At 44.3% G+C, this 27,362-nt stretch overlaps 1 protein-coding gene across 1 annotated transcript in view; it reads left to right on the top strand.

Moving 5' to 3' along the window:
* The window catches only part of Wif1 (WNT inhibitory factor 1), a 55,448-nt gene that overhangs the window by 24,791 nt on the left and 3,295 nt on the right, over positions 1 to 27,362 (top strand). The window contains exons 3-7 of the mRNA XM_051176344.1: positions 10,559 to 10,667; positions 17,569 to 17,709; positions 18,528 to 18,623; positions 19,675 to 19,770; positions 22,981 to 23,076. Of these exons, the coding sequence (XP_051032301.1) occupies positions 10,559 to 10,667; positions 17,569 to 17,709; positions 18,528 to 18,623; positions 19,675 to 19,770; positions 22,981 to 23,076 (538 nt within the window). The remainder of the gene's footprint in view (positions 1 to 10,558; positions 10,668 to 17,568; positions 17,710 to 18,527; positions 18,624 to 19,674; positions 19,771 to 22,980; positions 23,077 to 27,362) is intronic.

Raw genomic sequence — 27,362 nt, 5'->3', positions numbered from 1 at the left:
AAAGCTGTTCCCCTTGACCCTGTTAATACTGACCAGCATTTGTGAAATGCTTGCAACATGTCAACCTTTGCTAATATTTCACATGCAGTATCCACTTTGATCCTCGCCGCCTCTCTATGGAGGGAATGACGGCTTTCCTCAGATTCCCCAGGCTTGCTGACTCCCTGCCAGCTCTTCCCTACTCTTCCCTCTGCTGAAGAAGTTGCCTCACCCCGTCTAACCTTCCCCCCTTCCCCCAGCAGTTCCCAGGCCTGTCATTCTTCCTCAGGGCAAGCCTTTACTATCCTCACAGAGAAATCCAAGTGTGCAGCTCAGGTCACCATGGACATTTCTCAGGCTCTGTATCACAGTCATAGAGTTTAAAAGTTACTCTTTGAGAGACTAACTTCAAACTCCACAGGGACAAAAACTAAGTAAGGTAATAGCTCTTAACCTTTTTTTTTAAGGTGTATACTCTTTTAAGAGTAATAATAATAATAATAATAATAATAAAAACTAGAGTTTATTCTTCTAAGAAAAAAATGTTCACATATCTATGGACACAAAAGCTATACATTGTAAAAAAGCATGGACCTACATGTGGGACTCCTATTTCTGGTCCATTTTATAGATGAAAAGCACATTAAAGTAACTAGAGTAACTAAAGAAGGGAAAGATGGCTGCTGTGTATAAGTCAAAGAAGAAAAGTTACTTATTGAAAAACAAATTTCAGAGAAAATAGAGATAAAGTTGGAAACGTGTTCATTGAACTTCATTATTGCTGTAGTTTCCTGCCCCACCAATTCAACCCCAAATAAACACGCAGATGCTATATTAATTATTAAACTCTTGGCCAGTGGCTGGGGCTTCTTATTGGTTAGCTCTGTCTTAATTATTAACCCATTTCTAAAAATCTATGTATTTCCATGTGGTGTTGGCTTACTGGAGAATGCCTGGACCTATTACTCCTTTGGAGGCTACCTGGCGTCTCTCTCTGCCTACCTTTTCCAGAATTTTCCTTGTTTCCTAGCCCCGCCTATCTTCTTGCCTCTGTCGGCCAAGCAGTGTTTTATTCATCAATCAACAGGAGAAACGTATACAGAAGGACGTCTCCCATCACTCCATAGTGAGGTGGGAAGATTAATGCTCCAGAAAATGGAGGCTTCTGGAAGCAATGGCATGAGAGACAGAATCTGCATTTTCACCACGTTTGTGTGCATGAGGAAAGATGACATGGCTGACGGGGACAGGTGTGTGGGGGGGGTCTGTGGAAAGGAACATGGTGGGGTGAGGTTTGAAAGGACTGTTTGCAGGTGGAATGGGGCAGGGGTTGCCCAAAGAACTCATTTGTGTGATCACTGTTTTCATGAAGTACTGTTTCGAGTTGAGGGAAGAAAGGGGAATTGAGTAGGGGACTTCGGGAAAACAATGGACTTGTGTAGAAGGGAGAGACTAGCACTATTTAAAAGAATTACCCAGGGATCTTGAGAGACAATCAGATTTGGCCACACAGATCTATCTGGATCTCAGAGTTTCTGAGGGATCTTGGGGGACATCACTTTGGTGCTTACATCAGTTTCTCCTTTCCAGAAACAGGAGGATGATGGATCTACATCAATCATATGGGTAGAGGAACTTACTAGGGTTCTAGGTGGCTCAGGGGATGAAGGTGCTTGCTGCCAATCCTGACAACCTGAGTTGGACTTCTGGGACAGTCGTGGTAGAAGCATAGAAATGAATCTTACAAGTTGTCGTCTGACCTCCACATGAGCAATGTATCACATGCACATCCACACATATGCACACAAAACGTACATGCCCCACACATGCACGCCCCACACATGCACACATGGCACATGCACGCCCCACACATACATGTATGGCACATGCATGTCCCACACATGCACACATAGAACATACATGCCCCACAATGCACACACAGCACATGTATGTCCCACGCATACACACACAACATATGAATACCCCACACATGCACACACAGCACATACATGCCTCACACATGCACACACAGCACATGTATGCCCCACACATGTGCACACGCGCACACACACACACATACACACACACACACACACAAGATAAATAGATGGTTTTAAAATGTTTCAAAACTGCAGTTTAAAAAGTCACTTTAGACAATGACTTTTTCTAAAGTGTGAAATAAGATGTGTAGAATAAATGGGCAGTCTTTAATCTGCTAGTAAAAGTATCCCTCAGAATTTTGTAGCCATGAGGTCACAGACATTTCCCTCTTCCTGTGCAGCTTTTAGGAACAGGACAAGCTAATCATCAAAGCATGTCTCGTAGATGGCATTTTGATATGAGAAATTTCAACTGCATGAGCAAAATATTTAAATTCAGGCAGGCAGATCCCATGACTTTCCCCAAAGAACTTTGAAAAGTATTAGTCAAAGCTAAAGAAGAAAAAAAATCTATTTCATTTTTTTAAATGAAAGAAGCAAGTTAGTGCTGTCCACGTGGATCCAATAAAAATATATTAAAACTAAGGAAAACATGACCTCATTTAAAATACCCTGAAAGCCATCACAGAAAATATCTCCCCTCATTTCTAAGTTGCCTAAAATATTCCAGTGTTCCTTATCACTAGAATGAAGTAACACACACCTGCAGAGATATGTATATACCACATAGAAACAAGAGAGAAGGTCAACACTTATTTTACCTTTTGGGGGCTACTTACAACTTTTACCCAAGTTTCTATTATCCGTGTTCTGTCCTAAAACGTGGGAAGTTGTGAAATGGACCCCGTGGACAGTGCGAAGGGACATAAAAGAGAATGCCACACCCTTGCAGGTTGTGGATCCCTCAGGAGAGAGAAGGGAGAGGTTTTGTTTTTAGTAACGATTAAGGAAATTTAGCATTTTCTTTCTGCCTCGAAGCACATGAGTACTCACTGGCTACTTCTGAAGCTTTACGAACGGTCAATAAGCAATAGTCAAATATGTCCTTAGGAGAAGAAAAACACGATGGAGGGTTGTTGTTGTTTTCTCCAAATGAACACTTGCCTGCACGTGCTGCATTTGTCAGTAATCACTGCACTTCCCATTCAGGCTCCCCTGGTCTCCAAAGTGCTGAGCAGACCACACATACTTCTACACCTCCTTCCTAGGTAGGTGCTTTACCTTCCACTGTTTTAGTTACCAGCAGCATCATTCCTCCCAAAGTCCAATCTGTATATAGCTTGGCACTGGCCCTGGCCTTACAGTTGCTTGCAACCGATCTGGCATGCTCTGAGGAGTGCATAACAAGTAGCCAGGGGCTAGAAGAATAAACGGAAGCATAAGCACTCAGAAGCCCAAGGCTGCCTGCCCGGGCTGTCTGCTGAAAGCAGTGTGCAGAACAGGGCTACATCTGCTGTTGCTTGGAGCTCAAACCCAGCAAAGGGAGGCAAGCATCCTACCAATGAGATATGGTCCAGCCATACAGAGAGGGGTATGACAGCTCTTTTCCTTTTCATTGGCCTTGAGGCAGACTGGGAAAATCTTTTCTACCATCTAATGCTTTTTCTTCTCCTCCTTCCTTACTTCCCTGTTGCCCTTCCCTCCACTCTTATCTTTGGGGCCATTCACTACAAAAGATCAGCTCAGGATTCTGTTGCTTCCCCATCTTGAGGACTTTTGAAAGAGAGCGACCAGCCAATGGTTTGTTGGATAGCCAGCTCTGTTTCTGGTTTGCAGAAGCAGCGGTGATTCCAAGTGCTAGGAGGAAAGATGGAAAATGTCTTAGAAATTTCAGATTTATGTGAAGCCAAACTGTGTGATCTCTTGCCAATTTTAGTTTACAAAACTCGCAGGGCCCCAGATGTGTTTACTTGAACTTTAAGCTTTAATGCCACCATTATATTCCAATAATTTCACTCCCTGCATCCAGGCCACTGGCTGCGGTCTGGTTTGGTGTGCATAAAATTATTATTGGAACAGAAGAGCTGGGAGGCCTGGTGCCCGCTCTACGCAGCATTCCTTTCAATGCCAATTAGTGAACTAATTAGCTAACCATTCCTCGTGGAAAGGTGCTTTTGCTTGTTTTGATTATACACATGCGTGCGTGCACGTGCACACACACATTCTGGAAGCCAGTTGCAGAAGGCTTTGTGATATCCCACAATTCCCGGCGTTGCTACAATTACACATTGAAAGTTGTAGAAAGTAAACTGGCTGGAGATCTTAGTGGGGAATTGTGACCTGGAAGAGCATGGGGACAGTTGTTTTCAGAGCCGGACCATGTTACTATTATCCATTCGTATTCTTCTGGGAGTCTCATGGCCAAGGGTTTGTTCCAGAATAAGCACAAAACAGTTACAAACTACACACCCAGTAGCTGGATATCAAATGTCAATATCTATTGGTTTGCCCTTTAAAAGATTTTATTCTGTATTTTCTATGTGAGCAGCAGAAAACGACCTTGCAGCAAGGTCAGAGGAGTTCTTTGACCCACAAAATAAGCTAGTGCCTGTCAAAGCGACAGGCAGCTTCTGCCTGGAAGTAGAATCAGGAGGAAATGCCACTACCAAGTGTTCTGGAAGGCAGTAGATCCTTCTCATGCATTCATTCATTCATTCACTCATCGAATATCTATGCATTCATTCAATCCTTTATTCATCAAATATTATTCAAGTGCTTTGTACACGAGTCTCCAACAACCTATTGGAGAAATGTATATATGTATATCATTCATACTCGCAAGGAATCCACAATTGCCAGGGGCTGGGCACTTATTAGTGACTACTTAGGAGGAGTAAAGCTAGGGTCTGTTCCTAACACCAACAAAAACTTGGTTGAGAAGAAATGATCTGTGTTTATGAACAGTTGACCAAGACTGCACAGTGGTGTGTATACTAAGGAACATGCTGGTTGAACTCCAGCAGGCCAGGTAAACTCCAGAAGATGACACCATTTGACAGATAGGATGTGAAGGAAATTCAGTCCATACTGTGAAGAGGCTGACAAGACTAAAGAGCTTACTCTGGAAGTGAGAAGCACCAGCGAAGGACTGAGGCATGGCAAAGCCATGTCTTAATGAGAACGGCTGGTTTGTTTTGTGGTGGATGTTTTTAAAAAGAAGGCAAGAAAGATTTATAGTAAAGGCAATGCGGGAAAGAAGGGGTTGGTTTAGGGTTAAAAGAGAGGGGCGAAAGGAAAGGATGCAATGAAAGACAGCAAAAGAAGAGGGAGGATAATGTTTTGGTACCCAGGTACAAAGCGATGAGAGATACTAAGACATGACAACGAAGCCTTTGTTACTGGAGAGAGTACGGTGCCCTTCTCAGGCCTGAGGGAACCAGCTGCCTAGGAGACCAGCCAGGCTTCACGAGTACAGCATGGACAGGCAGGAGGAGAGAACACCCTGTACTTTGGTAGAAGGATGTTTGACAGTACGTGTTGACCCATCATCTCGTCCATTCCCATTGCTACAATGAAATACCCCAGGCAAGCGGCTTAGAAGGAAGGAAATAAAGTTATTTTCGCTCATACTCTGAAAAGTCAAGGCCATGGGTGGGACCTCTAGAGAGGGCAGCCTATTACGGCATGAGGAGTGAGATGACTGCTCACATTACCATCCAGGAAGCAGACAGAAGGGGCAGGAGACTGGGGTTCTCCTGCAGGGTGTGTCCCCTGACCCACAGACTCCGCCAAAGCTCCATCTCTATCAGATTTGGTCATCTTACGGACAGGTGGACCATTCTGAGCCTTCAGGGGCCTCACCAACCAGGACAATTGCCATCGCCTAAAAGGTGCCGTGAAACCAGTGCAAACCACGAAAAGGAAGAAAGATTGAGTCCTCATGGGTTGGCAGAGGTGATGTCACTGGAAATAGAAGAGTGGCCACAGTGGCAGCCACCTATTAGTGGTTTGCTAGGATCAGAGGAGAGGGAGAAAGATGGTAAGATAGGGAAAAATGGTAAGGACGGGCAGGGAGAACAGGAAGTGGGAGGGGACCCGGGTGACACAGCCCAGTGGGAGGGGACCCGGGTGACACAGCCCAGTGGGAGGGGACCCGGGTGACACAGCCCAGTGGGAGGGGACCCGGGTGACACAGCCCAGTGGGAGGGGACCCGGGTGACACAGCCCAGTGGGAGGGGACTCGGGGTGACACAGTCCGAGGTTAAGTGTGTTCCTGTTTGAAGCATGAAGTCCTGCAGAGAGGAACACAGAAGACTGAAGTCTGGCAGCCTTCGGTCTAGACACGCAGGCAGAAGATTATTTTAAGCACTGGGCATACTTACTTGTTCGTTTTTGTTGGGCTTTTAAGCCCGGCACCATTTCCTTTCTTGTTTATTTTAGTAGCTATCTTCCTGCCCTTCACCTCTAGTACAGGGGCTATTTTGTAACCCTTTATAGTTCTCCTACCTAGTACCCTGCTAACCTGAACTCTAATGTCGCAGACTGTTTCGGTAACAGTGCAGAGTGTGGCAGTAGTGATGTAGTACAGTCAAGCAAGGGTTACTTAAAAATTTGAACCCGCTGCCCATCTGTGCTTTGTGTCTTTGGAACAAAGATGATACTTGAGAGTTTGACTTCTCTCCCGTGACCACTTGGGTCAGCACCATGGTACCAGTGGTTTTATGAAAGGCTGACTCGGAGGTTTCTGCAATTATTGCGCTTATTAGAGTCAGCACACACCTCTAAGGCCAGACATTCAGAGGTAAAAAAGAAACATGAGATTCCCCCACAGTTAACCACAGTTAACCAGGGCTCTGTTTCCTTCTCTACGTACCCTCCAAAGAGCCTCTGACCAAAGGCCTTCTGAGGTGTTCCAGTTTGCTGTGGAAATGATGTCTTCATCTATTTGGAAAGAATGACTATAATTTCACCCAAGGCAATTTGGAAGCAAGATGAATGGCTTCCAGCGCCCCTCCCTTGATAATATTTGGGTGACTTTTATATTTCTCCATGAAAAAAAAATTTACTGGGCAGCAAAGCAGTCCAAAAGAGAAAAACAAAAAAAAGTTCAGCAGCTTAATTTAAAAGTGAATTAATTATCCCCCTGAATGGACCCTTTCTTTGTTTGAATACAAAGCAATCATTTCATGTATTCCCCAAATAACTGCCCTCCTTGCCTCTACCTGAATTCCCACTAATGTCATTTAATAAGACGAAACATACTTTTTCCTAATGGCAGTTTACAATATAACTTCACTGTTGCATTGCAGTTCATGCTCTGCTCCTTTTATCTAAGCAATAAATCTGTAATTTCTGAAACTTGTTCCCAAATTTTAAAGCTAGTTCTCTGTTCTTCTTGGCATAGAATTTGGGTTTTATTTGCCTCCAAATAAGTTATTTTTTCCAATGGAGAGACTGGGGTCTAGGAATATTTATCATATTATAAATAAGGTAAAAATGGAAAGTTCTGTCTAGAAGTTAGAATGAGGCATAAATCTAAATCTAACATTTATGACTTTTAAACTTAAGGCCTTTACTCTCTGTTGTGGTAGTGAAGGTATGTCTACATCTCCTACCATTGTAAGGAGGTCTATCCTTCGCTATCATGTAAATAATTCCACATATATATGTACTCATGTGGAACTGTTTACATGACAGCTAAGAGTAGACTTCTTTGCAATGGTAAGTAAATCTTTCTAAGAAGTCACTGTCAAGATCAGACAAAGCTGGTTAATTTCTAAGTGACTTTCCATTTAGAATATGTAAGAAGCAACGGAAGAAGGAAGTGTGAAAGGGCCTTTGAAAATACACAGATATAAAATAAATGCGGGGCTGTTAAGACAGCTCAACACGTAAAAGCTCTTGTACCAAGACTTGACCACCTGAGTTCAATCCTCAGGACCCACATGATGGAAGGATGGAACCAATTCCCAACCCCTGACTGCCACATGTACTGTATATTACCACACACTAAATAAATACAAAGCCATTTAAAACATAGTAAGAACTTTATAAACAAACAAGAAAAACCAAGCAAGAAAGAAATCCCATATTTTAGAGACTTGAGCATAGTTATTGTCTGCAGGAAGAAGTACAAACAGACAAGGTTTGCACCAACCACCACTCTCTGCTGGTAAAATCCAAGAAACGTCTGTGCCTTGAGACATTTTAGATACAGAATTAGAACTGCAGTAAGGAAACCATAATGTGTGCCAACCATCCAAGAAGTTAGAGTGATACCCTGAAATCCATAATGTGGGGCCTCCTTTGACAAGGTCGAAGGAGCAGCCATCCTGCTCCAGGGTCACCAGGGCTAGAGAGAAGGCACTGAACCTGAAAGAGCCACGCCTTCCTAGCCTGGCATTATGGGATACTATGAAGAGCAAGATGTCTCTTAAAAGCTGCATTTCCAGGACTGATCAAAATCCTCCCAGATCCTCCCTCCGTCTTTCATGGTTATGGAATGAGTTTTGGAGTAAACTCGGAAGCAACCATGATGTCAACTGCTCTCTCACATTCAAGGGGCTGTGCCAGGAAGGCTGTATGAGCACAGATGCCCTCAACCGAGTGCCAGTGTACAGATTTGTTGACTACCATTGGCCACGTGGACCTGACAGCAGACTCCATGCTTATTGTTAAGTTAATGAATTAAACTTCACTATAAAATGACTAGAACCACAATGCTGAAGGTGTGTAAGAAGGAGGAAACACACACACACACACAAAACAAGTAATTTATTGTCAGTTCTAGTTCTGTGATGCCTTAATCTCCAGTTCCTTTAATGAAATGGTCTTAGTTTACAAGTGTAACTTATTTGCTGTTTTTTTTTTTTTAAATCCTTGGTGGTACAAATAACTAGAACATAGTTAATTATAATGGCATTCAGCACCAAGCCCTTTCACAGTGCCACTTTACCCTGAGTTTTAAAATAGGATGTTTTAATGACAAATGCTATGGGCTGAAGCACAGGGAAGGAGGGTGTTGATAGGAATCATTGGAAACACCTGGATCTGTGGAAACCGGAGTCTTTTCCCTTGATTTTCCTGCAGGGACAGAAATACTATTCATGCTCTATCTCAAAGGAATTCGTTGCAAATTGAATTACCTTTCCTGACAGCATCGCTTTCATAGGCTTCCTTCAGATCTCTGGCTTCCCTTCCATAGGGGAGCAATCCTTGGTCTCATGAACTGACCTCCTCCCTTTAGTGGATGAACTTAAGAAATGAATTCACCCAACCCTGTCACTCCCTCTCCCAGGGAACAGACACACAGCGGTCTTCTGGAACCTCTGCAATCATTGCCACAAGCCAAAGAAGGGGATTTGGTTAATGAAGGTGGTATTTTGGCTCCGTGAACCCAGGTGGTGTTTCTTAGCTCACTGTACATGTGGACAGAATCTGTGTGGCAGCTGAGATTCCATCATTATCCGCCCATGAAGTCCTTGGTGACTGATGTATTTGACAGTGATTTCAAGCAGAAGTTGGTTTGAATGGCTTCTATGCATTCATTCTTCATATTTTCCATGTTATAAAATAAAAAATTATACTGAATGTTAAACCCATTACTTAAAAAAAAGTCTCAGTCCATCCCCATATATGTACTGTAACTCATTTCTATAATAACTTATCCAAAACTCTGGCTATCTCTTCGGATAATGGTGGACCCACTTAACCTGCCTATTCCACTTGTTAGCATTGTGCTATTTATTCGTTGCCCATTATTCCAAAGCAAGAACAGACTGTTGCTAGCATAAACTGTGTGTGTGTGTGTGTGTGTGTGTGTGTGTGTGTGTGTGTGTGTGTGTGTGTAACTGGAGTTACTAGGGGTTGTCAGCCATCCTATATGGGTCCTTGGAATAGAACTCTGATTCCTGGGAAGAGCAGCAAGCGCTCTTAACCTCTACCCATCCAGCCTCCACAAACGCTTTCAATAAAAGTGCTAAGCATCAAAGCTCCACGGTTAGACCATCCATCAATTTCCCATACTGATGGCCACTTGAGTCACAAGACTTTTTCTTAACTACTGACATAGTGGGGAAACTTTACATTGTAAAGTTTTACTACTTGTCGTTGTTGCAATGTTTTTGTTTTGTTTTCAAAATTTAGGCTTTTCTCTCTATTAAATCGAGACCTTAAATATAAACCTTTTAACTTAACGGCAGCAAGATCCTTAAATTTTTGGCCTTTACACATCGTCTTTGCCATTAGGTTTCTATTTCATTAATCGTTATTTATTACAGCTCTACCAATTCTCTCTGATTGAAAACAAAAACAAAAACTAAACAACTAATGGTCCAAGAAGCAGTGATGAACTTCCTATGGGCTGGTTGCTAATCCTTTTGTTATGTTTTCTTCCTCTTTTTTCCTCCAAATCCTTCTACATAAAGCACCTAATCATATTGTTGAAGTTAAATGACATTTTGAGTAAGCTCCAAATAAATGCATTGAGCATTTTGGGGGCTTTCTTCCCTCCAAGAATGGTCCAAATTCCATAGGTATAAATCAGAGAGAGTGAATTATGCCTATATGAAATTTTAGATGTCGGGGACTCCCGAGTTCCCAGAGGAAAAATGATCACTCTCCCATCACGTAGACAGTTCACCAAGTTCCTGGATCAATGTGGTTTCCCTGGTGCTGACTGGCAATGCCTTTTGTTGTAGGCAGAATACTTCTACGAATTCCTGTCTCTTCGCTCCCTGGATAAAGGCATCATGGCAGACCCAACTGTCAATGTCCCTCTGCTGGGAACAGTGCCTCACAAGGCATCAGGTGGGTGGACGTTGCTTTGGAGCAGTTTGTCCATAAGACTTCATGGAGATGGGGGTATAGAAGGGACATGTGTCGTCCATTAGAGGGATTATGGGATGTATTCCTGAGGAGAGCTGTTGAATTGAGGGCAGCTTGGTCATTATCCTTCAGGCAAACAAGAGAGCCAAGACCACACCCAATTCATTAAGGATTCTAGATTTTTTTTTTTTAAATAAAGGAAAAGGAAAATATACATGCTTGATGATGTGGACATATTCAGTCAGGGAATGTGGATTAGCACAGTACACACAAATGTAACAAAGATTCAAAGTGGTTGGGGGCAGATGATAACCAAGAAGAAGTTCCCCAAAGTGAGTCAGAAAGCCTTTAGGGGATGGAGTGATGTCAGTTCAAGCTTCCAGATGTAACCATCCTGCGGGGCTGAGAAAACCATGTATGTGATTTGGTCCCAGCTTGTGTGATACCCACTCAAGCATTATCGAACTTAATCACACTAAGACCAGAACTCTATTTTATAAGCTTAAAAAAAAAAATGAAGGATCACACAGCTTGAACAATACGTCCAAAGTCTGATGTTAGTCATAGATAGTAGAGTCAAGGCCAGAGCCCAGGATTCCCGGGTTTTAGGAAACAGAAAGTTCTCCTGTACTTCCTTCTCGTCCTGCCTCAAGGATCTAATGTTCTTACACTTGACACTTCATGACAAGCATGCTATTTATAGGTCTTTCTTTCTTACCCTTGTTAAGACATGAAGCATAACATTCTATTATATGGATTGCCATAGCTTGTTTCTCTGTTCCCTCGGTTTTCATTAATGAGATTTCTTTTTAGAGTTTTCATGTTATAAATATCATGATAAACATCCTTTGAAATGAATAGATGCTCACTGCTGTAAGGGAAGGGCCCCATGCATCTTATTTACCATGACCCCTAATGCAAGGTTTAGCAAACAGCCAGCACAGACAAAGTCTTGACTGGATTAATACGTATACTAAACAGTTGGTACCTATTTCTTTATTATAATAGATTGTTGTATACTGAATTCTTGGTGCTTCTTTATTATAATAGATTGTTGTATACTGAATTCTTAGTGCTTATAATAAATAGATGTTGGAAGTGATATTTTTGTGGTAAAGATCATGATATGAACTATTAACATAAAAACAAAACCTATGAAACTGCTCAAATGCCAATAGTACTTGCCATGAGTTGCACCTATTTGTACCCTGGCTCCAGTGTGGGAATGTAATCTCATCAGTATAGGTAACCAATTACATCAGCTACTTTGCCAATTTAAAAAGTAAAAAGTGGCCTTTTTGCAGCGTTCTCCAATAATTTTTAAATTTTTAAAATTTCCTACTGATATAGAACGAACATTATCCCTGAATTTAGTAGACTAGGTGGAATATCAGTGTTTTGTTTTGTTTTGTTTTTTTTATAATGAGATAATAGTGTTCTTATTAGCTTGCATAACTTGTGGCACATACATTTATTTACCTTTTACTATGCTTTTTTTTAAGCTACTGTTTTTACTTATTTATTTGTTTAATTGGTGGGAGAGTGAAATTTATATTGCCAGACATATTTTTCCTTTGCAGTTTTTCCCATTTTTTTTTTTTATGTTTCATTAAGTTCTACTCCAGAAAGCTGTCAAGTGTCCACTTACACGTACTTCTAGAATCCTAGGAACATTTATTTTGGCTGGAGTATAAACGAACAGCCCTAGCCCAGGTTGTTCTCTGTCATTGGCCCTCTTAATGGAAGAGGTCCCGCCCATATGGCATGCCCTTTGCATTTCCATGTGCAGTCAGCCATGGCTTTGTAGCATTTAGGAAAAAGTGATAGCGATGCCTACTTTTAATATCATTCTTCTAGAGGGACAAGAAGAAAATCGTCAGGTATCAAATAAGAATCCCATCAGGGGCTAACAGGGGTCTGAATTGTGATTAGGAAATGAGGCCCCTCCACCGAGCCTGGGCTCCTACCGTCCACCATTTCCAATGGGTCTGTGATGTGATCTGCAACTTCAAGACTAGAAGATAGTCTTTCTAGATCCTGGCCTTCACAGCCAGTGGGGGCGCAAACAGGAGGGGTGAGGTGGGTGGGGTCTTAGTTCTTTGCAGTCATCTTCCTGGTGCTGTCCTGACCAACAGCCTCGCAGGGCATTCACCGCCCATCTGCAGGGGTGAATGGGTGAGGGTTTGCATTCTCTCAGGGCATTGGCTACCCATCTGCAGGGGTGAAGGGGTGAGGGTTTGCATTCTCCCAGGGCATTGGCTATCTGCAGGGGTGAAGGGATGAGGGTTTGCATTCTCCCAGGGCATTGGCTGCCCATCTGCAGGGGTGAAGAAGTGAGGGTTTGCATTCTCCCAGGGCATTGGCTACCCATCTGCAGGGGTGAAGAAGTGAGGGTTTGTAGTCTCCCAGGGCATTGGCTGCCCATCTGCAGGGGTGAAGGGATGAGGGTTTGTAGTCTCCCAGGGCATTCACCGCCCATCTGCAGGGGTGAATGGGTGAGGGTTTGCATTCTCCCAGGGCATTGGCCGCCCATCTGCAGGGGTGAAGTGGTGAGGGTTTGCATTCTCCCAGGGAATTGGCTGCCCATCTGCAGGGGTGAAGGGGTGAGGGTTTGCATTCTCCCAGGGCATTGGCTATCTGCAGGGGTGAAGGGATGAGGGTTTGTAGTCTCCCAGGGCATTGGCTGCCCATCTGCAGGGGTGAAGGGATGAGGGTTTGTAGTCTCCCAGGGCATTGGCTGCCCATCTGCAGGGGTGAAGGGGTGAGGGTTTGTAGTCTCCCAGGGCATTGGCTGCCCATCTGCAGGGGTGAAGGGGTGAGGGTTTGTAGTCTCCCAGGGCATTGGCTGCCCATCTGCAGGGGTGAAGGGGTGAGGGTTTGCATTCTCCCAGGGCATTGGCTGCCCATCTGCAGGGGTGAAGGGGTGAGGGTTTGCATTCTCCCAGGGCATTGGCTATCTGCAGGGGTGAATGGGTGAGGGTTTGCATTCTCCCAGGGCATTGGCTATCTGCAGGGGTGAAGGGGTGAGGGTTTGTAGTCTCCCAGGGCATTGGCCGCCCATCTGCAGGGGTGAAGGGATGAGGGTTTGCATTCTCTCAGGGCATTGGCTGCCCAAATGCAGGGGTGAAGGGGTGAGGGTTTGCGTTCTGTAGAATCTCGGGCCTGAGATCTGACATTTTGAGGACACGGGCATCCTACTCCAAAGACACGGATATTTCGATTCTGATGCCATGTGCCACACTTTTCTACCTCTTGAAGATGAGTGACACACCTAGACTCTGAAAGTCCCTGGGACATGCTCACTACATAGCTCCCTGCCATGGCATGCAATATTTCTTTTCAGCCAAAGATAATTTTCTGTACATTTTTTTCTTGATAATTTCCCCCTCTCTTTTCCTAAAGAGCCAAGAATGAACACATAGCATGTTTATCGGCATCCAATGTAAATTTTAATTTTTTCCTTGCCTTCTGATTACTAAAACTCATACAGAAGCTTCCTGCCACTTAATAAAATTCATCATCTCAGTTAATTACATTGGCACTTGTAGTGTCCAGTAAAGGATTTTTGCTAAGATTCCACTATTGAAGCTATTGACAGGCCGACTATTGGGTACATAGGACAGAATGCCTTTAGAGGGACTGCTTAAATTCAGCATCACTTTCGAATACTATGCAACTTAGAGAAAGAAAACCTAGAAGCTGGGGAGATTTCCCCATTGGGAAAGTGCTTGCCACACAGACCCCTGGCAAAACCTGAGCTTGGCAGTGCCCAGTTGTAATCCCATCCCTGGAGGGACAGGCTCCTCTGGGCTTGCTGACCAGCCGGTCTAGCAAATTGTCACGCTCCATGTCCACTGAGAGATTTCTTCTCTCACCAAGGAAAACATCTGATTGATATGGACCCCTGACCTCTGCATACACACAGGCACACACACGTGCACGCATGCGCATACATAAAAACGAAGTGCAGAGGGGAAAAGCAGATGTCATTCGGGTCAAGGTGAGATTTTTTTTTTCTTCAGGGACAAAGTGACGTCCCCACGTGTATATTTGTGCACACGCCTCCCGCTTAAGCCCTTTCGCCTGGGTGAGCACATGTATTTTCTTTTTTCTCCTTTCTTTCAGAAGCAGATGTAAGGTTTGCAAGACCGCAGGTGCGCGAAGTTTATGGGCTTTCAGATCATTGTGGGGCAGCGGCTCATTAGCCTCATTAGCTTGGTCACCACAGTAGTAGTGAAGGCACCTTGAATTATTAAAAAGTAACCAAGTCACTGTGTCTTTGCTCCTAAGCATCCAGGTAGCACTTGTTATTACGCCTCGCTGTTTTACACCGCGAGCTGCTGAGCTGTCCTTAGTGCCACAGGCGCCTTAGTGCCGGGACATCCCCTGATCTTTAACTTAAGAAGTGCCTGCCTGCCTTCTGGCATTTGAAGAGAACAAAAACAGGAAACACAAACTGAGGACTGGTTCGGTTAAATTACCGAGTTATATGCATACATGTACGTGTGTGTGTGTGTGTGTGTATGTGTGTGTGTGTAAATATATATATATATATATATTTTTTCTTAAAGCCAGGGTTTTGCCTCTCTGAAGGTTATCACTATATGAAACCCATAGTGTGTCTTAGGAACCCTGGGTGGAGAAGGTTTTAAACAGGCGTTCACGTTCAGAGGGGCACCATCTTGTCGATGGCTCCAAGCCAGAATAAATGGTCAGTATTTGCTGAGAGACGGGATGCCACAGCAGTTAGAAGCCCTGGGTATTTAGGTTGAATATTTTTTATACACTCGTGTATGTGTGCATGCATGTTCCCATGGGTGGCACATGTATGTGTGTGAGTGTGAAGGCCAGAAAACCACCTCAGCTGTTATCCCGGGGAAACACTACCCTCCTCATTTGAGACAGGCCCTGGAGTTCACCCAGTTGGCCAGCCAATTAACTGCAGGGATCACCTGTCCATACCTCCTCCCTGCTAGGATTGCAAGCACAGGCCACCGTGCCTAGCACTGGACCAAACTAGGCCCTCTGTGGGTGACAGTTGTGTGGCTTCACCTTTGGGAGGGGAGTGGCCCGGCACCAGGGGCATGAACTGGCTTTTTGGAGCCCATTCCCTATGGTGGGATGCCTTGCTCAGCCTTGATGGGGGGGGGGGAGAGGGGTTTGGTCCTGCCTCAACTTGGTATGCCAGACATTATTGACTCCCCAAGGAGGGCCTTACCCCTCTGAGGGTGGATGTGGGGTGGGGAGGGGGTAGGTGAGGGTAGGAAGTCGAGGGAGGGGGAACTGGGGTTGGTATGTAAAATGAAAAGTAACTTTTTAAATTAAAAAAATTTGTATTAGTCCTTTGAGAATTTCACACAACATGTTTTGGTCATATTTCTCCCTCTCCCCTAGCTCCTCCCAAGTCCACTCTGACCTACCCAGCCAGCTTCCTGTTCTCCCTGTCTTTTACAAAGGCCCATCGAGTCTGATTTGTTTGGCTCCAACACTCTTGGGTGTAGGGCCTGTCAGGGAGCAGGGTTTACCTCTCAGGGGGGTCACACCTTTAAAGAAAACCGAATCTTCCTCTGCCAAAAGTTATCAGTTGCCAATAAGTCCTCAGCTGGGGGTGCAACTTTGTGCCTACCTCCCACCTCGACGCCTCGACGCTGGGATTTTGTCTGGCATGAGCTTGCACAGGTCTTTGTGCACACCGCCACAGGCTGCAAGTGTGTATGGGCGGCTGCCCTGTTGTGCCCAGAAAATAGTTCCCCTGGAGTCATCCACCTCTTACATCTTTCTGCCCGCTCTTCCCAGGAGTGAAGGGACATCCCACTTAGTGCCGAGCACGCTAGTCTATCAATAATGTTTTATAGCCAGGTGGTGGTGGTGCATGTCTTTAATCCCAGCACTTGGGAGGGAGAGGCAGGCGGATTTCTATGAGTACGAGACCAACCTGGTCTACAAGAGCTAATTCCAGGACAGGCTCCAAAGCGATACAGAGAAACCCTGCCTCTTTCTCAGTGGGTGACATGATGATCCAGTATATTCTGGAACATTGCAAAATCATTCTCTCACCCAATAGCCAATGTCTGATTAGCCCATTCCACCTAGTGACTTGGTGGCACCTCATCCTCTTTGTGCAGAAACAATTTGTCCTGTCTTACCTTATAGCTTTGCTGTCAACACCTGGGCGTGCCAAGTACCCATCAGACGCACAAGAAGTGCATCCTCCTGGCTCTTTGGGGCTGGTAACACAACCTACAAATGTCTTGTCCTAATTAATATAGTTATGCTTCCTTTTTGCATCTTTAATTTGCAGATTAAAAATTAAATAATTAAAAAGAGCCACCTTTCTAAGGTATGAAAACCAGTGTTAGAAAGATAGCTCAGTGGTTAAGGTCAGCTACTGCTCTTAAAGAGGACCCAAGTTTCCTTTCTATGTTAGGTGGCTCACAACTGCCTGTAACTCCAGCTCTTGAGGATCTGACATGCTCTTCTGGCCTCCACACACTTGCACACATGTGCCCATACACACATACGCGCCCGCGCATCCACGCACACCCACACACATGCACACACACACACGCGCACACACGCACGCATACGCACACTACGTACACACAACATCATACAACACACCCAACACACACACATGCACAGAAATTAAAATAAAATCTTAAAAATATATATACAAGCCAAGATTATTAAACCAAAGATATACAAGCTAAGAACCTGTCCCCCCAAAAGTTTTATCCACAAAATATGCCCAGTTCTGCATTATTGGAACACAAATTACCAGGAGTCATTCATTCTTTTAGCACCTAGTGTGGCTCATAGTGTGGTTTCTGTAAAGCCAGGACCATTTGGCTAAATTGATCTCACACACTCTTTTCCTTTCTAGTCGTTCAGGTTGGTTTCCCGTGTCTCGGCAAACAGGACGGGGTGGCAGCATTTGAGGTGAACGTGGTTGTCATGAATTCTGAAGGCAACACCATCCTCCAGACCCCTCAGAATGCTATCTTCTTTAAGACATGTCAACAAGGTGAGCACCGACGGCCACTCAAGAGAAGCTTAGGAGGTGGCGAGTCCAGGGGTTGTTTGGTTCCCTTGTCTGGCTCTATATACTTCGCAGGGAAGGGCTCGTGAACACAGCGCCCACTAGCGTGCACTTAGATTTTTCTAGATTTTGACACAGGTAGGAATCTCAGGGACTCCCGCGTGCTGTCCCAGCTCTGGCCCCTTACCCTTTCCTAACGTAACATTTAGGAGTCCCAGGGTATCTCACCCCTGGCCACAGATGTCCCCTTTCTCGTTCCAGTTCCTCATTGCAAGTGTCAGTCATCACCAACATTTCTCCCTGGCGGATGCCACTACCCATGTCCCTGCCAACTGCCTGGCACAGTGCGCAGGCACAGAGGACAGGAAGTCATGGTCACACAATGATCCTGCCTGGCAGGCGCCTCTTGGCTATGCCCCGGGTGCGCATGCGCACTAATAACCCCAAGGGTCGCGTTTAAGCCCTGGAGCCAGCCAGTGCTCTGAACACATACAAAAAGAGCCCCTCTGTTCTCCAGCCACGAACACCGAAGGCAATGCCCTGGTGTGAATCCTCTGGTGTGGCTTTACAGAGTTACCGCACTTTCGGAGGTGGGAAGAAGTAAAAGTTGTTTTATTCCCTTCACGTGCATCCCCTACTGTTGTAAATAAGATTGCAGAAAGCACTGAGTGGAAACCGAGGGGTGCGGAGGGAAGGTTAAAGACTGTACCCAGAGGACACTGGAATGTAAATGACCACCAGTGTCTCACGCTGCCTGGCCTCAATGAGGGGCATGCTCCATGCCTTGTTTCCCTTCGGTGCAGCCGAATGTCCCGGAGGGTGTCGAAACGGCGGCTTTTGCAACGAAAGGCGAGTCTGTGAGTGTCCCGATGGGTTCTACGGGCCCCACTGTGAGAAAGGTAAGCAAGGGTCCACCTGGCTTGCTCCCCTGGCCCATGGAAGCCGCAGACAGCCCACCACGTGGGTCTTCGCTGTTTTAATGCATCTCTTGAAATTACTCTTTGGTAATAGTTTAAGGATGAGTGAAACTTTAGCCGCAGAAGACCTGTTGGCTAGTCGTGCTTCTATGGTTCAGTTTCTGTTTAATTTGAACTCTGGCCAGAGAACCTTGATCTAGGGCCTCTGTTCTCTGCCATCAAGCCTCCCACTGGCCTATAATTTGCAGTGAACTTTGTGATACTCTAAGCATCACAACTAATTGAAACTCTTTCAGTTAAACATAGCTCTATTCACACAATCAAATCCATACCTGAGTATAAGTTATACCTTAGCATAAGCTGAAAGACGGGTTGAAAATAATTTGGGTAGTGAGTACATTTATTTCAGAGGTACTATTTTTGAGACCATTATATGAAAGGAGATGAATGAGAAATATGAATATTAAACCCAAGGTCTTTAAATACCAAGAACTTACCTGACCAGAATAAACAAAAATATTCTTTCTACTTTTAAGAGATAAGAATATTTTCTTATTTTCACTTATCTTAGAGTTTGAAAGTCAAGGAAATGGGAAAAGAAAATATATTTGAATTTGTTTGTTTGTTTGTTTGTTTAAGCACATCATAGTCAAGTTGATTCTGGGAAAGATTTTATTTTATTATGTTGTAGCCCTAACTGTCTTGGACCTCGATTATATAGACTAGGGTGGCCTGGAATTCACAGAGATCCATCTGCCTCTGCCTCCAATTCCTGGCCTGATTTTGAGACATATTTAATCAGGCATTCAAAGTAGAAAGAATTCAAAATTCTTGCTTAATACATTGGCCGAGAAGTTGAAACATAACCAAATCAATACCACAAACTATTTTTTTTAAATTGCAAATTGTATACCTAAAGCGTAAACATTTTAGACTCTATCACAAAGCTTAAGTTGAGGAGACATTGACGTTGTAAAATGAACCTGCTCTAGACCCCTGTTTGGCCTTAATCAGAGTCCTCTCTCCCTGTAAGCCCTCTGCATACCCCGGTGCATGAACGGCGGGCTGTGCGTTACTCCTGGTTTCTGTATCTGCCCACCTGGGTTCCACGGCGTCCACTGTGATAAAGGTAACAGTCGTTTGTTCTTCCTTCTCTTTATTTTTTTAAAGATTTGTGTGTGTGTGTGTGTGTGTGTGTGTGTGTGTGCATGTGGAGGTCAGGAGAGAGAGGGTAATGGAGCCCCTAAAGCTGGGGTTACAAGTGGTCACAGCTTCCATTTGGGACTCAAACCCTGTCCTCTGGGGGAAACAGCCAGTGTTCTTAACCACTGACCTCTCTCTCCCCAGCCTCCCAAACGCACGCTCTCGATGGCATCACCCTGTAAACACGATATATTATGCGGAATAAAGATGACTACTATGATAACAGCAATCCCAATTTTGGTGTTGCTTAACCCACAAGTTGTTTATTTTCACTCCCAGAATTCTCCAGCACAGGAGTCTCCAGGTCAATGATGTAAGCAATGTCCATCTGTGGTAGCCAGACAGGGCAGAAAGACAGGGACACTCCATACAGGGACAAGGGACGGCTCTCGTCAGCCGAGAAGCAAGAATTCCAGCACAGATGATATTTGCTGTGGAGGTTACTGACATACAGAGCGTTTCTTTCCTAGATAGTTCATCTTGAAATAGCAGGGAACCAGACTTAACGCCTCAGTGCCTATGGCCTTGTGTGGGGCCTCATTCAATACTCTGTTTACAAGAGGTCGAGTGCATGTCTGTAAACATGGCAGCAGTGTGTCAGATTTCACTTACAGGAAGTGGATGCAAACTTGGCCCCTGAAATACTATCTGCCTACTTAGCCAGCCCACAACTTCTCAGTGGGAAGACCTTTTTAAATACTCTGTAAGCCAGGCAGTGGTGGCACACACCCTCAGTCCCAGCACTCAGGAGGCAGAGGCAGGTGGATCTCATTGAGTTCAAGGCCAGCCTGGCCTACGACAGTACACAGAGAAACCCCGTCTCGAAAAATCAAAAATAAATAAATAAATACTCTGTAAAGTATTTGGATTTAATGATGGCATCCTAATACCCACAATGCTATTTGCCACAGACAGTTTTTTTTGTTTTTTTGTTTTTTGTTTTTTTTTAGTTAATAAAATATGCTTTAAACAGAATAACAAATACCGTTTTTTAAGCAGTGTCTCCTGTGGTCAGTTTCCCAGCATGGAGTAATACCGAAGCTTGGTTTTCTGTTTGGTTGGTTTGGTTTGCTTCTTCACATGTGGACGCAGTTTTTTTTTAAAAGGAAAAGAAGAGTAAGGCCAAGTGATTTGAATGTCATTGTCTTAGGCCATACAAAGCACTTTCAATGGAGTGTCTGGTCAGATTCTTGACAACTGTCCCGAGAGGAGAAAAGCATCCTATATTTCCCAGAGAAGCATGCTGGCTTTTATACAGCTTGGATCACAGATTTCATTCCCTCCACTGTGCACCTCGCCCGTCACTCTATCCAATCAGGTCACGGCTGCTCCCAGGCAGATAACTTGGGTCACAAGTTCTTCCTCTCTGCCTCCTATCTTCCGTCCCCGGGATGGGATCCTAGCTGAGCATGTGTATCTTTTTATTGCTAAGCCATAGCATTAGACTGAAAACATTTAAATACATATTCCTAAAGACTAAGACCTAGCGGCAACAGTAATTTTTTCCCAGCGAGTCAGTGAGATTCCTTCATTTGTCCAAGTTTAGCATTTGGCATCTCTACCATTTTGAAAGCAGGCATTTCTTGGAGTGCGATATAACTCAGGCTACGACAGAGCTCCTGGAAACAAAGCAGACCCTCAGACACTTGAACTGACACACACCCAGGGTTAATGAAATGATTAGTGACTCCTGTCTGTTCAGCGGTGGCCATTATTGCCAGGACTTATATGATGGAAGATTCGCTGAGGTCTTTTATCCAATTATCCAACCTGGGCTGGCTCACCCCTCCTTATGCAACCTGGTGTTCCCTGCTCCCAAGAGGTCACTGTACTGATGCTGATAGCCACAGCCATAGAATTCTTGGACTCAAGAGTTCCTCTTGTCTCCTAAGTGGCTGAGACTACAGACATGCACCATAGACTGACTACTGTGATACATATGTATGTACATTATAAGTGTATGTGCATGTATGTCACAATATACTACATATATATAAATGCTACAGTGTCACAGTACTTCAGAGTTATGAAGGAAAAACATACATTTGTATCCCAGTACATTTGATATTCCGTAATATTTTGTCTTTCAGATGAAAGATTTTCCTACATGCTATACTCTAGTAATTTTTTTTTTTAAAACCCATTTGGAAAAATCTGTTGGAACTTCATTTGGTCTCGCTGGAGACCTTGGAACATAAAACATATCAATGTTTACTGGCTCAACAAAAGATTGTTTTATTACCCACTTAGAAATATGGAGATGAAAAATGGTTTTAATTACTGGCATGGAACTAGACTCGAGCACTATATTTTGGAACAAACATTAAAGAATCATGTCCATTGGCTCCAGGGACATCTGCCACAGACATCAGGGAATAACTAGTTAAGCGCTGGCCAGTCTACCCTCAGCCACAATGAAAGTTAGTTAGTATCCTTGGTTCACAGCAAAACAAAATTCACCTTCTGTTTCCATAACTGACAGCGAGAGGGAGGGGCTTGGGAGGAGTTAGAGCTTGCTTGTCCCCCTCCCCCACCCAAGCTGTAATTCGCTGTGTGGAATCATCCAGCTTCATCTCTCAGGCTCAGTCATGGCTCATCCTCATCCTTGGGATCTTACAGGGTCCACAGCCTGTCTCTCTGAATGCAATTACCGGAGCCTTTCTCCAAGCACTGTGGCAGTCTCTTTTTAACTCCTGTTGGTTAAAACGGAGCTCGGATCCTCTGAGAGCTCCTTGTTGGACCTTGACATTTTGACATCACTTTTCCTTTGTCGAACCCAAATAACTTCTCTCCCTTTATCTTCCAACCCGATTTGCAGGTTCTTCTTTTTAGCACATAAACTTTATTTGGAAAGACTTAAAACACACACACAATTTTGAATAAAATGTGTGATACCCTAGTCTCTCTGAAATAGACTCTTTGTAACTTGGCAGTAATTATAATTTGAACCTGTTATTGCAAATAATGGGGTGTTTGGTTGTAACTTTAATTTTTTTTTAACTGTGAAAGTGGTTTGCTTATTATGTAGATGAGAACATACCAGACACACACTGGAGAAACATCACTCTCTTTAAGTGAAATTCTTGCTAGCCTTAACTGCCTGTCTAATGAAGCACCCTGTCATTCATCCTAACAGCAAACTGCTCAGCCACCTGCTTTAATGGAGGTACCTGCTTTTACCCAGGAAAATGTGTTTGCCCTCCAGGACTCCAGGGAGAGCGGTGTGAGATGAGTGAGTACAGACCTGGGCATTCATTTGGCTTGGTAGGAGGAGGGGGGGGGACCTGAAGGGCTGTCTCATGCTTCCTTCGGTGGATCGGAAGCCTGGATAGAATGGAGACCGTGTGTGAGATCTCCGGCCAGTGGTTTCTTTTCGCTAGCCACTCCCTTTGTCTAAGGCTAAGAAAGGAGTTGTGTGTCCCAGAGGCTCAAGACAAACCCAAAAGCTCGGAGGGCTTTCCTCTGCCGGTCATTACTAAAACCCTAGGGTAGACTGACCTAAGGAGGAGTTACACCGTCCACAGCAATGAGAACAGGACCATAAGTGGCTCCCGGGATACAGCGCACAAAAGGAGGCAAAACCAATGGGCGAAGAAGAAACCTTAATTGCTGTTGGGAGGCAAAAGTAATTTTGCTGGGTGCTGGGAATGCCTGTGTCTTCCATAGCAGGGTTGCCTGAGTTCTCAGATTAAAAAAATGAATAAACGCAGGGCTGGGCTGAGACTTAAAACTGATACCCATTATGCCCACACCACGTTGTCTGCCACGCTGCTATACAAAAAGCCGAAGCATGGTCCCAGCTCTGACACCTGCCAGCTCTCACGCACCCAGATTTCTCTTGGAAACTCAAGAAATGAGTCAATTCGGTCTAAGCCGCACTGTGACCCAGAAGCCTAGCATGGTGGCGCATGTCCAGGCAGGCCACAAGCCATCCAGTGTGCCTGCTGAGGGTCCACTTCCGACTTTTGGGTGTTTGTCCAGGGCAGCCCTTCCCAGCCGAGCCGGCTCTAAAGCACTGCTGTGTTTGGCACCGACGCTGTTTCCAAAGTTGAGGTAGATTCCAAATTGAATAATGCTATGTTCCTATTTTAACTTCCAACCTCTAATTTATTTGTGGGTTTTGTACTTTAATGAGTAGTGGATGAAGTCACCTTTTTTTTTTTTTTAATAGAGTTCAAATGAAATCACTCTGAAGTTTCCATTGAACATGTAATTAATTGTCAGGATGTGGTTTCTGTTCTTATTAATTACTCTTTCCTGATAAAGACATCTTGAGCTAACTCCCCTCAATTTTCTCCTGATGCTAAGCCCCAGACATTGCTTTGTTTACGAGTCTTTGTTCATGGGTTCATTTCACATAATGGTGCCTTTTCATGCCTCTGTGTTTATGAACTTTCCTCTGGCAGAGGCTCTCTCTCTCTCTCTCTCTCTCTCTCTCTCTCTCTCTCTCTACTTTCCTCCCTCTACCTTTCCTCTCTCCTCTGTCTGTTTTTCTTTTTTAATTCTAACTGGACCAAAAATGTAGTGTTTTGGAAACCATGAATTCATTCAAATTCCTTTAGAAAATTTCCAGTTTCAATGAAAGGGAACACTACCAGTAGAAGAAAAAAAGCAGAATAGGTCTGGAGTTGAAGTTTCTCTGAGTGTACAGACAAAAGGCAGTTGAACTATTTATTCTTATCTTTTAGTGAATATATAACTCACATACCATAAGATTTAACCCTTTAAAGTGTATCATCCTGTATATCACAGGCTATGCTGTTACAACAATCTGATTTCAGAACAACTTAAGTCCACCTTAAATAAAGTTTATACCTATAGTTGGCTATGGGTGGCCCATGCCTTTAATCCCAGCACCTGGGAGGCAGAGGCAGGCAGATCTCTGTGAGTTCGAGGCCAGCCTGGTCTACAGAGCAAGTTCTAGGACAGGCTCCAAAGCCACACAGAGAAACCCTGTCTCAAAAACAAACAAACAAAAACAACAACAACAAAATGTTTATACCTATGTTTATCAGAAATGTCTCCCAAATCCCCTCATAATCCCAGGGCCTGACAACCATCAATATTCTTTCTATCTGTCTAGCTTTGCCTGTTCTCAACACCTCACATAAGTGGAGTTATACAAGAGAGAGCATTTTGTGCCCGGGTTCCTCCATCAAAGGTCCCTGTTTTCAGGGACTGCACATGGTGCAGATTACACAGCTCATCAGTCCTTTCTGTTGCTGAGTAACACCCAGTAGTGTGGACAGACTCGTTTGTTTATTCACTTACCGGTCCAGGGACAGCTGAGTGAGTCTCCACGCAGACAGGTGTGTGTGTGTGTGTGTGTGTGTGTAATATATGCCATAGCATGTTAGTTTCTGTGTGTGTGTCATAGCATATGTGTGTGTGTAATATATGCCATAGCGTGTTCGTGTCTGTGTCTGTGCGTGCGCGCGCGCGCGTGCGTGCGTGCGTGTGTGTGAGGAACTGTTGGATTGTTTCTGGTTTTCAGTCCACCTGCAACCCTGACTCCCCCACGGTCTAACCGGTACTCATCATCCCTTCTTACGGGGCGTCTTCTCCTGTCTGTCAGCCTCTAACCCCCACTTCTCCTGACTTCTGCCAGGAATGACACCTTCTCAGTCCCCACTGAGACTTTTGAGAGATGCTGTCATTAGGTCTGTCCCTGCCCTCAGAGCTGTCTGGGATGCCAGCTATGCATGCATGTTGCTATGTAAGGCTTATAGGTTTTCTAAGAATCTTTAGTAGAACTTCGGTTAGAAAGGTCACACAAATTACTTATGTCCTATGATAAATAAGTTTAAAAATGACCTAATGGGAGCTTCTTATAAAAGTTCTCTGTAGAAAATAAGTTAAACTGTTGGAGGAAATAATAAAAAACCATTCAAAATTCCAAGGCCCACACATGGTGGGTGTTGGCCCTTGATCAGTACATGGTGGGTGCTGGCCCTTGATCAGTACATGGTGGGTGCTGGCCCTTGATCAGTACATGGTGGGTGCTGGCCCTTGGTCACCCCAGCTCTTTCCTCTTGTAGCTTAGTTGGGACAGGAGCACTTGTCTGACGTGCACAAGCCCTGTGTTTGATCCCCAGGACTGAATAAAACTGTCTATAATGGGGCACACTATGACCAGAACCGGGAAGATGGTAGTAAGAGGATCAGAGGGAAGCTCAGGGGACCCTCAGCTACAGAGTGAATTGGATTGGAGGCCAGCCAGGCCACATGAGACTCTGTCTCAAGAAAGGGGGGGGGGGCTTTAAAAAAAATAAAAGCTAAATTCTAGTCTACTGCAGAGCCCTTAACTTCCCAACATTGTTGTGTGCATATCGTCTTCATGACTAAGTGTGGCCTTGCCCAATTTATAAACAAATGAAGTTCTTTTGGGTCGTAAATAAAAACTAAAGTGTTTGTAGCAGAGCAATTTTCACATGAAATTCAATTCTTTTGTTAAAAAGTGTTTATTAATAAAGAACATTATAGTTTGCTTCATCTCAAGCTTTCTTTGGCCCACTTTTAAAAAAAAAAAGATTTAGTAAAGCGAAAGTTGAGGTTGTTAATGGCAACAACTTCATTAGTGAACAAACAACACAAGAACACAAACCCAGACTGGGTCACACTGAAATCCAGTGGCCTCTGGAAGTCTCTGGGACATCATCATGCACTTGGCAGGATGTAACTTCAGCTCTGGGTTAACAGCCCCTTTTCAGTTACTTCTAAGAAGTCATCCCACAGACAGAAAATTCTAGGTTGTAGAGGAAAAGAAACATTTGTAGCATAATGAAGGAGAACATTATTGCATAGTTCCTATACCTCTGTTCCTGTTCCCGTTCTAAAATTCTAGGATTCAACGCTCTTCGAAAACAGGGAGATTGGCGTGGCCTTGGGTTCTCAGACACTCCACAGATATGGATAGCCATGGCACCAGAGACCCACGCTCATTCCGCCCATTTGCTCTAGCAACCTCACCCTCATCTGCTCCATCCACGTCCTCCCCACCCAGGCGCATCTGAGTCCTTAGACATTTCATACTGCCATTCCACCACGGAAGTGAGAAGGCGACCTCTCCAAAGGACAATAAGCCAGTGGGCACCAGATGCCAATACACAAATGTCCCCTTCTATTCTTTTCAGTCAGCTCTCGTGTGCTTCTGATCTAATCCTTGGGCGGGCCAGCGGGACAGAGTCCAGGTGCCCACAAGCACACTTTTCTCCTGTCTTTTCCCTCCTCCTCTATCCGTGCCCCCATCCTGTCCCCAAGGCTCACTTCCGGTTAAACTACCTAAATGCAAACTTGCTTTCTGAAAGACGAAGCCAGGCTAAGGCTATCATCAGGTGTGGGTATAGATGAACTCACTTCCAGAAAAAAACAAAACAAAACAAAACAAAACAGTGATCTGCAAAAACCAGAAGTTGTTCACATAGAAAGTCATGTATGAAGGTCTAGAGCAATGTATATGAATCTACAAGCATGTATGAGCCAGGATAGTTTGAATTTTCTATTTCTGTGCATTTGGCA

This window comes from Phodopus roborovskii, unplaced genomic scaffold (assembly GCF_943737965.1).
Source record: "Phodopus roborovskii unplaced genomic scaffold, PHOROB, whole genome shotgun sequence".
NCBI classification, from domain to species: Eukaryota; Metazoa; Chordata; class Mammalia; order Rodentia; family Cricetidae; genus Phodopus; species Phodopus roborovskii.
The sequence above is the reverse complement of the archived record's forward strand: the minus strand, read 5'-3'. Positions and strand labels throughout refer to the sequence as shown.